We start from the raw sequence: 14,337 nt of genomic DNA on the forward strand, positions 1-14,337 counted from the left end.
TTACAAATGGCATTAACAGTAGATACCTAAAACTAAAAGGGTGTTTAGTTCAAATTAAAATCTTCCAGTCAAAGTTTAATTTTCTGAAAAGACAAAGAAGTTGTCAGTAGTTGGAAAATTGGTGTAGCTCTTAACGTTAGCTTTACAGCTTTGAGAGAAATATTTATTTATACAACTTTAAATAAATAAATGGTAATAAAAAATAGAAAAGCCCTTTTCTTTTCTCAAACAAAACTTGATTGTTTTTCTTTAATATTCAAATTTAGTATCATTGTCCATTTATTAAATTCACCTTTATTAAATTACCAAGACGGACGTGAAACATTTTCTTAACTAAAATTTATACTTTGCATTTGCAATTAGAATATTAATTTTTTATTAAATTTCATCAATATTTAATTATAACAATTTCATTTTTATTTATAATTTTCCAAATTTTTATACTTTATTTATTTCTCCTCCTTTTCCTGCAAAACCCTAAATTCACATTTCTCAGAAGTATTTCTGAAATCAATGTTGCCTGTTTCCTTGTAATTTCTTTGAAGTGGTTTATAATTTTTTTACTGAAATTTCAGTTTCTGCCATTGAAGCTTTCTGCTTTCTCTGCAATGGTGGAGACAAGCTTCAGAACTGGAGGAGTTGCAGCACTGAGTTCTTCAGCTTTCTGCATTTAGAGACGACTTTTTGTTTCTGGGTTCCAAATTGTTTGAAAGTTTGGAACTTTCTAGCCTTCTTTAACAGAATCTGCTCAAGTTTTTGTTTTTCAGTTAAATTATTTTCTGGTTTTTTTTTTTTTTTTTTTTTTTGCTTCCTAAAGTTGCAGACTTTAATTGGTAGATTCTAGGGTTTCAAGTGTTTATAGGGTTTAAGATTTTTTAGGGTTTTGGGTGGTTTTTGTGTGTCTGCAAATTTGCATATGCAAATGGAGGAGAAAGACAAGAATTTGTTTTCTGGTGTAGCGGTGAGCGGTGAGAACGCTCCAGATGATTACAGGATTGCCCCAAGAAATGAAAACCCTAGCCCATCTGGGGGACCCACAACGGCGGCAGCTCCGACGGCTTCGCCGATGAGCTTGACCGGGATCGGTACGGATGGAAAGAAGAAGAGGGGCAGGCCTAGGAAGTACGGACCCGACAGCAAGCCCCTCCCGTCGTCGGCATTGTCCCCGATGCCGATTTCGTCGTCGATTCCGCTGACCGGAGAGTTCTCCGCCTGGAAGAGGGGCAGAGGCAAGCCCGTTGACTCGATCAAGAAGTCTCACAAGCATGACGTGTTTGAGAACTCAGGTAACGAAATGAAACGAAACAACCCTTTTAAATAAAAGCTTTGAAAATTTTGACTTTCGGTTAATGTTGGTTACCGTTTTTACTGTTTTACATTTGGGATGAAATGATCATGATCTGTTGTTGTAGCTCTGACACTGTTGACGGGGACTTTTGGATCAGCGTTTTTTTATTGAGCGTAATGACGCAGATTCAGAAATCCCCGTCAACAGATTGTATCATGTTTACTGCTGTGTGTGTGAATTTTGGGATTGGATTTGTGTTTTTAGAGTGAGATTTGAAGGGAATGTTGGTTGGATTTGGTTTGCAAGTGGACCCTTTGTGATCAGATTCCCTTGTCAGATCTGGAAGTAAATGGTGTTTTATGTGGATTGGAATTACTGATTTTTTCTGCTGGCTACTGCAATTTATATTATACTCTCTTTGCCTTTAGGAAACAGAATGAGAGAATGATTGAGGTAGCTAGCTTGTCCAATAGGTAGAGTATACTAATTAGGCTGACGTGCCTGGATTAGACTTGCCTAATTAGGTCACCTCTTAATCACCTGCTGACTCGGGTCTAATTTGCACCAGATAAGAAAGAAAAGAGAAAAAGAATGAAGAAACTAGAAAGCACAAGCAGGGAATTGTGATATAAACACCTGGTTTATATGCTCCTAATTACAATTTTAATATGTTTTGGGGTCAGTTTTGACGTTAACCACTCTTTTCAATCTGACCATTCCACTTTTGAAACCTCACCTTATGTTCAAAGCTCCTGTCTCCTGAGGATTACCGTTAGGCGTAAACTATGACCTTTGTTATGAAATTAATGGGGTTTTAAATATTAGTTAATCATTTTGGTTTGAGGTGATTCTTTCGTCTTGTGAACTAGGCAACAATTTCCGGGCTTTGTTCATCTTGACCCTCTATCCTAACAAATTATCTCCTGGCATTGTCGTTTTCAGGTTTACGAGTATTGTTTTCATTAGATGAGACTTTTCCTGTTTGTTAATGTTTTGTCTTTTTGATTGCTTTGGTGATTAGATCATTAAACTAGCATTTTGAATTCTAATTGGGATACTTCTGGGCGTTTAATTATGAAAATTCCAATTTAAAATGATCATTTGATTTGGGATTTACTGACGGTTTTTAATTTTTTTTGTGTAGGTGAGAAAATTGCGTACTCGGTTGGTGCGAACTTTACACCTCACATCCTTACTGTCCATTCTGGCGAGGTATGCATCAGAAAATTGTTATATGTGAAGAAAAAAACTCGTGTCAGTACAAAACTGTTGTGTCAACTATTCTAATCGATAACAAAAGGTTTTCATCGTAGAATTCATGAAACCAGTTATTATTCTTGTAGACGTTTAAAAAACGAGCAAATAACAACATCAAACAAAATTACAAGCTAGAAAGTTGATTCGGGTCCCTTATCTCAAGATTTGTAAAGGATGAGTTCCAGTGTTATTGCTTTGATCAGGGTTGTACTTTTACTTGATTTCTGATACTAATTCTGGTTCTTGCAGGATGTTACAATGAAGATCATGTCATTCTCTCAACAAGGAGCTCGAGCTATTTGCATACTTTCTGCAAATGGTACCATTTCAAATGTTACACTTAGGCAGGCCAGTTCTTCTGGGGGTACTTTAACATATGAGGTATGGCGGTGTGGCCGTCTTTGAAATTATCTGTTATTAGTTATTACTGTATCAATGTAAGTTCATAGCTGCAAGCTATTTACATAAGGGAAATTTTATTTGAACTCATGTAACTTCTTTTTACACCCAACTTACTCTTTAAACCCTTGTTATTTTTAATTAAAGAATTAATATCTCTTTAAACCCAAAATTATTATCTAAATACCCTCCCAAACCCAATTCAAAATGTAGATTTATTTTTACACCCATTTAAAAAATAAAATCCCAAACTAAATAATTTGGTGAAGTTTCTACTTGTTTATGAATCTTCTTAAAACCTAACACTTTTAAATTTCTTGTTTTCTTGATATTCATCTCCCCGTGGTTTTATTTGCATGTAGGAGTAATAGATTTTCTTGAGCATAAGAAGATACTTCAAAGGTTGTGTTTTCAAGGAAACTCGAGATCAAAAATCTTTTCGGTCCTTTCTCTCCCCTCCCCACCTTGAGCTCTTTGAAACAGAGCTTTTAGTCCCTTGTTTCCTCTTAGCTTTTAGCTCTTTAGTGATACAGCTTTTTGAAATTTTTCTCTGAATTTTCCTACCAATTGCTTCACTGCATCTTATTTAATTTTTTCATGAAGTTTCAAATTTCCAACTCTTATGGCATCTCTTATGCGTGCATCTTATTTGATCTTTTTCGTATAATCTTCCTAGTAAAACAAAGGCCTCAATTTTCATGGGCTAACAACTTAATCATGAAAGGTCAGAGAGCACGGTAACTAATGCTTGCTTAATATGGGAGGACAAACTAGCACAGCAACAAATTGTAATACCAAAGAAACAGTTTATTCTTTCTAATATGCCAAACAATTTATTAACACTTCTACCCATAGAAAGGGTTTAGCATCCAAGAAATTTGGTGTCTGCAACAGCTATTAGGGTTTGAACTCGAATGAATGTAGGATAAACAAGGAGTGATGGTAGGTTTAATTATACGGTGTGTGTTTGTTGATAAATTTAAGTTTTATTATTAATTTCATGTTGTACTTGATGGTAATTATACATGAGGATAAAAAAGACAATTAACATTTAAAATTTAAATTGGGTGTAGAAAGAGGTTATATAGATTCAAATAAAATTTCTCTTTACATAATCGGTCTCGTGCTTGCCGTGTTTTGATTAAAATCACTCTATATATAAGAACAGAACCTTCAGTAGTATTTTCTTTATGATCATGGAAGCTCTCTCTCTTGAAGAAAAGACAGTATATACGTCATGGTTGCTCAGGAGAACATCTCAAATTCTTTTTGCTGATTTTACAGGGCCGCTTTGAGATACTTTCCTTGTCGGGATCGTATATACCAACTGAGAATGCAGGAACAAAGAGCAGATCCGGTGGCATGAGTGTTGCTTTGGCAGGTCCAGACGGTAGAGTGGTTGGGGGTGGACTTGCTGGTATGCTGATCGCTGCTGGCCCCGTGCAGGTAACATCATTATACAATTATATAGTAATTTTGACCATCAATAATCTAGTACTTCGATATTGTGTTAGAAATTGGTTGTGGCAATGTAGTTTACTCTCTAACACTAATTCTGTAATTAATGCTTTTCCTCCGAACTGTTTTGACTGCATCAGGTTGTGGTGGGCAGTTTTCTGCAAGGTCACCAGCTGGAACAGAAGCCGAAGAAGCAGAGAATCGAGCCTGTATCATCGTCAATTGTCCCTATCATTGTCAATGCTGTGTCTGGTGAAGAAATGAAGGTCTATGGCGGAGTAAAGCCCATTCTGATGGCTCCTTCCTTCCATGGAGATCATTCTAATTCTCTGAATCCCGTGCAAAGCTACAAGAACTCAGCTTCTGAGAGTAAATCATTGTTGTTGGAAGAGGAATCTAAAGGCTCTGGTCAAGCGAACTGTGAAATTTCTTATTGATCATGCTTTTTCCTTTCGTGTGACGGTTGTATCTTAATTGTATTGTTCAGACTCAGTGACATCTAGGCTTTCTCAACCTTGTCTGACTATTTTATGAAGGACAAACTAGGCTTAACGTACCTTGTGTTCGTTTTAACCCCGATTTGGTAGTCTTTTTTAGTAGGTTTTAGGTCAGTCTGATCGTGATCAGGCTCGTCAAGTACGTGGCTGTTGTATCCATGTATTTCAAGTGTTGTATGATGTAGCATTTTTAGATGTATGAAAAACATGACTCGTCATTTATCTCTTCAAGTTCTTATTATCTGAATGTTGGAATATGAATGGATGTTGTGACTCTTTGCTTACGAACTTTAAGTGCTTAAACATTCAAAAGTGCTTATGAGCGTAAGTGCTTTTTTCTTATAGTACATTCTCTTTGAATGATTTTTCTTTACATTGCTACAGTAGAGTTTCATTACTGCACCACAAGATTGCTGCCTAGAATACGCATGAAGTTCTCAGTACTTCTGCCTTCCATGCCTTATTAACCTTTTCTATAAACTCTTCTGCTCTCGATCTCAGCTCGTCATCAGTGTCAGTTTCATCATAGTCGCTGTCTCCATCGGTGCTGCTGAATTTACCATCGTCGGCTGATGCATTCTGTTCATTGGACACTAATTCACTGACCTGCATCAAGCCATTCTTCTCCTTCCACACGTGTTTGGCCTCCATGCCTTGTTCATCGTCCGCACGGTTGCTGGCGGGCTTTGTGATGCGAATTTTGCTTCGTTCATCGTTGTTGGAGACGGGTTTTGATCCCACGAGGATAACGACTATGATCAAGTTGCAGATGCAGAAGATGAACACGGAGTTGGAAGCTGCCTGTGTGATTAATTCTAGCGTGGAACCAAGCATTATGAAGGTATGTGTGAGAGAGATTTAAAAGCAAGCTTGTATCGATGGATGAAGGGTGAGGGTGGAAAGCTTTATTTATGTAGCAAAAGATGAGATCATTTCCAACCGAAGGCTGGCAAGAGGGTTCAAACGAACCCTTTTACCCTCAAGATATTAATATTTTAATGAACATTATATTGTCATATTTGCCTCCATCTCCAACCGAGAACCAAATGGCTATAGGGCTCGTTTTAGTCCTGTCATAAAAAACGGTCTCCAACCGAGAGCCAAAAATTCATAGGGCCAAACATAATTTATTATTTAAATTTAAAAACTACAATAACTTAAATTTAAAAAACTACAACTTATGATTAAAAACTACAACTTAAATTTAAAAACTACAAATTAAATTTAAAAATTACAACAACTTAAATTTTTAGGAAAAAAATGAGAATTTTTTAATATTTTTTTTTAAAATTTTGGCCGAAAAAAAAAATCAAATTCAAATCCAATAGCTATATGATGTTAGCTAGCTGTTGGATTTGAATTTTTTTTGCTATAAATAGATTGGATATTGGGCTATAATTCACACACCTTTGAATTCAATCTATTTCATTTCAATCTCTTTCAATTCAATCTCTTTTAATTCAATTTCTTTCAATTCAAGTTTACAATGAATTCCAACTTTGGATCCTCTTCAAATTCCAATTAGGGGTCCTCATCCAATTCCGATTTGGAATAAAAATGGGCACAAATGAGACGAGAAGATGAGGAGTTTGATGAAGAAGATGAAGCATGGCGCAACAAACAATATGTGGCAGCCATGGTGTGTCAACCAACTGAGGAACAACCTCAATGTGGTGGCTCTGTTGCTGGTCGCTTTTACAAACCACGAAACAGAGCGATGACGCATGCCAATCTAATGAACAACTACTTCAACCCCAACTCGATGTACACAGAAGATGATTTCAGACGTCGTTTTAGGATGAGGCGTCATGTCTTCAAGCGTGTACTTTATGATGTCCATCATGTCAACCCATATTTTCAACAGAAGCTGGACAGAGTAGGCTGCTCTGGTTTCTCACCTCATCAAAAGATTATTGTTGCACTATGAATGATGGCCTATGGCTCCCCAGCTGATTCGATGGAAGAAATCCATGGTATGTCTGAGTCTACATGCCTTGATACTCTTGTTGAATTCTGTAACACAATTATTCAGCTTTACAAAGAAGAGTACCTCCGGAAGCCAAATCAAGAATATATGGATCGGCTCTTTCACAAAGCTAAAGACCGTGGGTTTCCGGGCATCATAGGGTCATTAGACTGCATGCATTGGAATTGGAAGAATTATCCCATCGGATGGCAATGAGGCTTTAGCAGAAGGTCAAGAAAGTCAACTATTATGTTAGAGGCAGTTGCCTCGTATGACACATGGATCTGACATGCTTTCTTTGAAGTCTCTGGATCCCAAAATGACATTACAGTTCTTGGTTGTTCACCCTTCTTCAATAACTTGACGGAAGGTAAATCACTTTAACTTGACTACTACATTAACGGTCGTCGATGCAATATGGGGTATTACTTGGCAGATGGCATTTACCCAAAGTAGGCGACACTTGTCCAAGCAATCCCAAACCCTAAAAATGATGCCAAAAAGTGTTTTACCTTACACCAAGAGGCATACTAGAAAGATGTTGAGAGTTTACACAACATGATTGTGGAGGATGAGCGAGATGGGTATATTGATGGAGAGTCCGATGACTACCAAAAGGATCCAAATAGGTCAAGAAGGGCTCGTGCAAAAATATATGATGAGCCTAATTTTCCTTTCAATCCAAGAACTGGTAGTATCTCTATAAACGAGTACATGAGGCGCTATAGGATGATACATTCCCATGCCACAAACAAGTACCTACAACAAGATCTTGTTGCACATCTTTGGGCCAAAAGAAGCATGGAGTAGGCGTTTAAGTTTTATGTTGTTAAATGTTTTTTAAAATGTTGTTTAAGTTTCATGTTGGTAAATGTTTTTTTTTATGTTGTATAATTTTTATGTTGGTTAATGTTATTTATTGTTGTTTCATATTCTTTAATGTTGTTTCATGTTACTTAATTTAATTTAATGTTGTATAATGACTTAGAAAGTTATAGGAAAAAATAGAATTTAAAAAAAAATGAAACAAATTTTGTAAAATAGAAGTTCTAGGAAAAAAAATAGAATTTTAAAAAAATATATATGAAACAAATTATGTAAAATAGAAGTTATAGAAAAAAATAGAATTTAAAAATAGAAGTTATAGGAAAAAAAAATTGTTAAAAAAATATAAATAAATAAAATCAAACTGTAAAATAAATAAAAAATAAAAAATAACGGCTAGCTGACGTCAGTTAGCCATTGCATTTGAAATTTGGCTTAGCATTCCTGTTGGATATAACCGATAGGAATATATTTAACATAAATATATTCATGTCGGTTATAATCGACAGAAATGCTATGATTTCTGGCCAAGCCCGGAGCTGGTTGGCTGGCTGGATTGGGCCAACAAGTTGGCCCTTTGGCCCTTTTAGATTTCGTGGGGCCCACGAGCCATCTGATCTAGCTCTCGGTTGAAGACGGTTTTTGGCATTTTTCGGCCCTTTGGACCTTTCGATTAGAGATGGTCTGAGAGGAGGATATGATGTTCTGTATAATGTGAAAGCTTATTCTCAACCATATTATGTAGAAATTGTTTAATGTGTCGAAACAGGGCATGGTACACCAAATGTCATAATACAAATGATTGATTTTATTTTTTCAAGTATCCAACTACTTGTATTATAACACGTGACATACCAAAACCGCGTTTCTGACCTATTGAAAAACTTCTCTATGTTGTAGGGCCTCTTTCTTTCTTTTTTTTTTATTTATTTTTATTAAACTGTGTTTATTACCTATTGAAAAATTTCTCTATATTGTAAGGTCTCTTTCTTCTTCTTTTTTTCTTTTCTTTTAGAAGCGACCTCTTTCTTCATTAGTTTTGTGATTTTTTTTTTTAAAACTGTGTTTCTGAACTATTGAAAATTTTCTCTATATTGTAGGGCCTCTTTCTTCATGTTTTTTGTTTTTTTTTTTTTTTTTTTTTTTTAGAAGCGGCCTCTTTCTTCATTAGTTTAATGAAAAGACAATTGTACCAAACAAGAACATCACATGGATCCTTCTCATCCTCTCCTTTTCCTTCCCTCTTATGTCATCACATCCACATCACTATTCCTGGATTTATGGAACTTTGTTGTCTTCTCCTTTCTTTTGGCCTTTTTCTTTAAATCAACACAAGCCGAAAATTTCGGTTCTTTCAATATTGAAAGTATTACTTGACTATGGGCAAGTTGTTATACGTGCGATACGACGGTTGCTCAAGATATTGTATCTGCTCTTTGCATCCAAGTCTGTATTCCCGCTCTCTATTTATTACAATAATTTAGAATATATACAGCCTTGTAAAAGAAAAGAGTAAATTGTAGCAATGGTTCCTCAATTTTAGTTAATTGGAGCAATAGTCCCTCAACTAAAAATCTATTATCATTGGTCCCTCAACTTATCAAAATGTATATCTATGGTCATTTTCGTCAACTTAATCAAAATTTTGTTAAAATGAGTTATGTTGGAAAGATTATTGCTACAATTGGGTTAAAGTTAAGAGACTATTTCTCCAATTTGGTTAAAGTTAAGGAACCAGTTCTCCCGTTTGATTAAAGTTGAGTGACCATTGGTAATGGATTGAGGGATTATAGCTGCACGTTTTGATGAGTTGAGGGACCAATGGTAATAGATTTTAGTTGAGGGACCATTGCTCCAATTGAGTTAAAGTTAAGGGACCATTACTACAATTTACTCAAAAGAAAAAAACACTAATTGGTCTCTTTTCTTTTGCAAAAATGAAGTACATGTACATGTCTTGATTAAATTATGACATTTATATCAATATTTGAATGATTCTTTTTAAGTTGAAATGTATCTATGAGTTTTTTCGAATTTTAAAAAGATGAACTGCAATAGAAAAACCTGATCTATTTCACATGATAATAATAATAATAATTGACCCCTTAAAATTGACTTAGCAAGATGTTGACAAAATACAACATTAGGTGATTATGTGAAAGAGACTAATAAGAATAGTCTAAATTAAATCATATTTAAAGGTTGGTGGTAACGGTTGTATATTCATGTCTTTAATTACCAACTTGCTTCGAAATTGCTTCAACGACATTGACCTGGCCTTCAAATCGACAGCTTTCTTAAAATTGGCAACATAATTTGGAAAGGGTATCCCACGCTGAAAAACAATGAGTGAAGCAAATATGAGAATGATTTGTTGGATGTATAGGCACATAAGAGATAATATAATTAAGAACGAGCATATTCAAGATAAAGTAAGAGTGATCGCAATCGAAGAGAAGATGAGATGAAATCAGTTAAGATGGTTTGGACGCGTGAACTGAAGACCTACAAATGATTCGGTTAAAAGATACGACTATGGGATGAAGATTCAGGACAAAAAGAGTAGATGAAGACCTAGATAGACATTGAAAGATACTATAAGAAAATATATAAAGTACTTGAAGCTAACAGAAAATATTACACAAAATCAAGCGCAAGACATTCTAGAATTCATACAACAGACCCTACTTAATGTGATAAGACTTTATTATTGTTTGTATCCCACGTTTCGACGAAAATCTAGCGTGAATGCTCGATCTTGAACTTCAATTAATTTTGAGATAAAGGACGATAAACGCTTTATGAGAATGTTATTGCCAGGTGGGAAGTGATGCAAAAGAGAGAAGATAAGAAAAAGTTCAACATCTTATATCATATGCAAGTTACAAACGAACATGCCCTTTTGTAACTTTTTCAAGCACTTTTTTTCTTCTCTTTATCCATGTGATGTGAGACGAGAATCAAATGCATTTTCTGTGTTTTAAAATATTCGAAACATCCAAACCCTAAAGAGGCTTTTTCTTACCAACTTGTTCTCCGTCCACAAACGATTGTAGTTGCAAATGAATTTCAAACAATTAAAATTAGAGTCACAGAAATGCAATCGCTCATTCTTAAAACCAATAGTACTAAGACTAGACGGGAGAAAATGTAGCAAAAGCATTTGAAGTTTCCTCAGTAAATCAGATTAGAGTTACAAATGTTCAAATTTTAAGCTTGATCACTAAAACCAAACTTCAAAGAAAAAGGCGACTCCAATTCAACAAGGCTTCCAGCTTTGCAAGGGTCAAAGGAACGTTTATCGTATACAGTCTTACCCTTACTTTGCAAATAAGCTGTTTCTACCACTAAAACCAAACTAATACAAATATCCGATGCTTAGATTAAATTTAAATGTGAGGTTCTCGACAACTCTGCCTTCCATCCTCTGTTAACTTTTTCAATGAATTCCTCCACTCTTCTTCTCAGCTCATCTTCATTGTCACACTCCTCGCTTTCATTGTGATGATCGCCGCTGCCATTGTCTTCTCCGGCAGTGGCAAGTTCGTCCTCGGGATTCGCCACTTGGCCAAAAGCAATTGGTGATTTGATCATAGTACCCTCCTGCTCACATTTATCATCTTCAACTTGTTTATGACCATTTGAGATTCTGGTTTTGCAGCTGCTGGTGACCGTTGAGACACTTTCTTGATCAACGTAAGAGCAGGGTTTCGAACCAACGAGGATCATGAATATGATCAAGTTGCAGAAGCAGAAAACATATAGAGAGTTGGAAGCAGCCTGAGTGAGCAAGTCCAATGTAGAATCCAACATGGTCAAAGAACGGGTAGGATTGGATTGGACTGGATAACTCTCTACGAGCACAAGGGAAGGTGGGTTTATGGTGGTGTTAAAAGAAGGAAATGAAGGTATTTATAAGCACTGGTGTGGTGTGGAGGGGATTGAAAGAAGTGTCTGTGACAAGCTTTTTGTAGGGGAACATGTTGAAGGAGTAGATGGTGAGTTGTGTGAAAGCTAACCGAGAAAATGACATATATTATATATTTTAAATCAAATGATTAAAAAAAATTAATAGTAAATTTGGGATGAAACTTCTCAACTTGCCGTTTTGTGGGTCTTCGGTCGTTTTGTTTATTCAAAGACCACAGGTACCTCCCAAGAACCTCACATGGAACTTCCTTGGGTTTTCTCATGGACTCCATGTCATCGAAAAATGACATCATAGACGAGAAAGGGTAATGATTTTCGCACTCCAAATTTAAGATTCGATGGTCCGACAGCGAGTGAAATTTTGTATAAATAATTGATTTGGAGAAGCTAAATTAAGAGTGCCAAAATCGCCGCCTTAAGAAAAAGACATAAAGTTGCATTGTAAAACGTTGCAGTAAAAACGGATTTTCTTCCTTAACCCACGCACCAACTGTCGCCCTTCATAAAATTATGAACTTTCTATTACCAACAAGATAATTTTCCAATCTCCCGTCCGTCTCCGTCAGCCGAAGCTCGCTCCTACATCCCGGGCAGCCTCAAAGTCCGGGGCACCAAGTATAATGTCGAGACTGCCTCTGTTTTTAACACGAGAACTAAAAATTACCGAGGGCATCAAAGAGCAGGAATCACCAGACCTGCTGGTCTGAATCTGGCTAATAGAATACGAAGTACAGACCATTTACAACGCATGAATACTGTAAAAATTTCGTACGAGTTGGAACGGATGAACACAAGTGTCAGATAAGTAAAACATTCCATCAGCAATAAATATTACTACATAAGATACTAAAGCAAAGCAGAACAAAACTTAAAAGTTCACATGTATCAGAATCACCGGCAAAAATCAATAGGCTACACAGGCAAGCCCTTGCCGGAACACGAGAGTAGAACAAAAACCAAAATCATAAGATGCTATCACCTCTTCCTTTTCTTATTTCCTGATGTGAGACTATCTTTGTTGAATCCCCTCAAATCGTTAGTTGTTTCCGCCATATTTTGCTTCTTGGAACCTTTCCTCCCTCCGTATCCAAACTTGGAATCCTTAATTTCCCTCTTCTTTGGTTTTTTTCCCGTCGGCTTCCCACCTTGTCTTGCCTTCCCTCCAGACCGATCTCCTGGAGCCACAAATGGCTTCTTATTTGACCTCTCGAATGGTTTCCCATCCTCGAATGCCAAATCCAACTCACTGCCTTTGTCACCCCCGGCAAACCCACTCTGCTGCCTCTGCTTCCTCCACTTCTTCACAGATTCTATGTCCTCCTTTTTCTGCTTAGCTCTCTCTTTCAACTTCTGAGCCTGAATCTCTTTAGATAGTTTCTTGGACTCCCTCGCTTTCCTTCTCTCATCCGCTTCCTCGATCTTCTTCTTCTCTACCAAAAGCCGGCTCTTCACCCTCTCCATATGGGAATCTGACTTCACCATCTCAGCATAGTAGTCCTCGGGCCTCAGAAAAGGAAGCCCCATTGACTGAAGCTTCTCGAAGGCCTTCCTCGTTCCCTCTAAAGCCTGTGTGTAAAAGGCAAGCTCTCGAGTCAAGTCATCATTCACGTCCACCTTTTGCTCTTGATCAATGTCAACAGAGAGTTTGTGCACCCATCCTGCATTCTCCGGCCAGCTTATATCACCAAGTTTATCCATTACACCATCTCTGTTGTATATGGCCTTCTTCGACGGTTCATCCAATTTCACATCTCCCTCCTGTTCAGATTCTGCCTCCGATTCTGACCCAGACCCAACATCTTGGAAATCATCCTCTTCCATCGAATCCTCGTTCAACAACCGGGACTCTTTATTGGACACACCCATTTAGTAAACCTATTAAAGAGAAACAATTCCCACATACTAATGAGCAAAATGTACAAAAACCGATCAATGAATTCCGAAAAACAAATAATGAATTCCTAACAATAATACATATCCTAATCTGAATAAACACAGAAGCATTCCAAATACCGACAAAATTGTATTATTTCCAGCTAAACTCAATCAAACCTCAAAAATCATATTATCGCACGACAACCTATGAACAACATATTCAAACCCTAGAAACATAAAATTGGGATTTCAGGAAAACTGAAAACAACAAAAATGGGATACTTCTTACACAAATTTTCTCGGCAACCAAACAGAAAATGGGAAAAATAAGAACTCAGAACTCATAACCCAGATAATAATACAGCTAAATCGAAAGAGGATGATGAGAGTATAGAGCTCAAATCCGATTTGCTTTAAGATTGGAATTTAGGAAGCTGAGTGAGAAAAATATTACCTTTCCGCCGTGGCTCTCTGAAACCTCGATAAAACCCTAATTCTTCCAATGGTGTTGGTCGATGCAAAGAAGGGGGTTTTAGGACCCGGCTTAAGGGCTTAAAATTTGGGCTCAAAGATGGTGGGCTTGGGCCTTTAACATTCCAGTTTTTCCTTCTTGTTTGTTGGGTGTTTTGACCTCGGATGTGGGGAATGCCTCTGTGTTTATTCAGATTAAGATATTTATTATTTGTTTTTCGGATTCATTGACTAGTTTTTAGTAAAAGCAATGCAAATGAATCCTTAAAAAAAAAAAAAAAAAAAGATTTTAAGTGCTTCTTACAAGAACACGACTGATTCTTTTTGCAGAAACATTTTTAATCCTTTTAGAGTTTAATTTTTAATTTTTT

At 36.5% G+C, this 14,337-nt stretch overlaps 3 protein-coding genes across 4 annotated transcripts; 2 read left to right on the forward strand and 1 right to left on the reverse strand.

The window, feature by feature from the left end:
• The first annotated feature begins 426 nt into the window (after positions 1-426).
• On the forward strand, positions 427-5,183 carry LOC103961982 (AT-hook motif nuclear-localized protein 7-like). Its single transcript, XM_009374642.2, has 5 exons — positions 427-1,286; positions 2,433-2,500; positions 2,795-2,926; positions 4,229-4,390; positions 4,543-5,183. The coding sequence occupies exons 1-5, from the start codon at positions 917-919 to the stop codon at positions 4,837-4,839; spliced, it is 1,029 nt and encodes a 342-aa protein (XP_009372917.2). The 5' UTR covers positions 427-916; the 3' UTR covers positions 4,840-5,183.
• A 1,283-nt stretch (positions 5,184-6,466) lies between these two features.
• Positions 6,467-7,081, forward strand: LOC103938651. Its single transcript, XM_048564873.1, has 2 exons — positions 6,467-6,775; positions 6,932-7,081. The coding sequence occupies exons 1-2, from the start codon at positions 6,467-6,469 to the stop codon at positions 7,079-7,081; spliced, it is 459 nt and encodes a 152-aa protein (XP_048420830.1).
• Positions 7,082-12,417: 5,336 nt separating this feature from the next.
• LOC103961981 (probable rRNA-processing protein EBP2 homolog) lies at positions 12,418-14,105 on the reverse strand. Of its 2 annotated transcripts, none has more exons than XM_009374641.2 (2): positions 13,950-14,105; positions 12,418-13,495 (listed from the first exon to the last, which is right to left on the reverse strand). In XM_009374641.2, exon 2 carries the CDS (start codon positions 13,484-13,486, stop codon positions 12,596-12,598), a length of 891 nt encoding a protein of 296 aa, XP_009372916.1. In that variant the 5' UTR covers positions 13,487-13,495; positions 13,950-14,105; the 3' UTR covers positions 12,418-12,595. The 2 variants fall into 2 exon arrangements, with proteins under 2 accessions (XP_009372916.1, XP_048421651.1); XM_048565694.1 differs by lacking the exon at positions 13,950-14,105 and adding an exon at positions 13,785-13,923.
• Between the last annotated feature and the right edge of the window lie 232 nt (positions 14,106-14,337).

This window comes from the organism of the source record quoted next, unplaced genomic scaffold, assembly GCF_019419815.1.
Source record: "Pyrus x bretschneideri cultivar Hongxiangsu unplaced genomic scaffold, Pyrus_bretschneideri_v1 Contig4, whole genome shotgun sequence".
In the NCBI taxonomy this organism is placed as follows: domain Eukaryota; kingdom Viridiplantae; phylum Streptophyta; class Magnoliopsida; order Rosales; family Rosaceae; genus Pyrus; species Pyrus x bretschneideri.

What these genes read in the sequence shown, in the direction of transcription:
- LOC103961982 (XM_009374642.2), top strand. Translation starts at nt 917, where the DNA reads ATGCAAATGGAGGAGAAAGACAAGAATTTGTTTTCTGGTGTAGCGGTG. An exon ending in TTACTGTCCATTCTGGCGAG is followed by an intron (nt 2,501 to 2,794) that starts GTATGCATCAGA and finishes TGGTTCTTGCAG; the next exon opens with GATGTTACAATGAAGATCAT. An exon ending in GGGGTACTTTAACATATGAG is followed by an intron (nt 2,927 to 4,228) that starts GTATGGCGGTGT and finishes CTGATTTTACAG; the next exon opens with GGCCGCTTTGAGATACTTTC.
- LOC103938651 (XM_048564873.1), top strand. Translation starts at nt 6,467, where the DNA reads ATGAGACGAGAAGATGAGGAGTTTGATGAAGAAGATGAAGCATGGCGC. An exon ending in TTCAACAGAAGCTGGACAGA is followed by an intron (nt 6,776 to 6,931) that starts GTAGGCTGCTCT and finishes ACAATTATTCAG; the next exon opens with CTTTACAAAGAAGAGTACCT.
- LOC103961981 (XM_009374641.2), bottom strand. Translation starts at nt 13,486, where the DNA reads ATGGGTGTGTCCAATAAAGAGTCCCGGTTGTTGAACGAGGATTCGATG.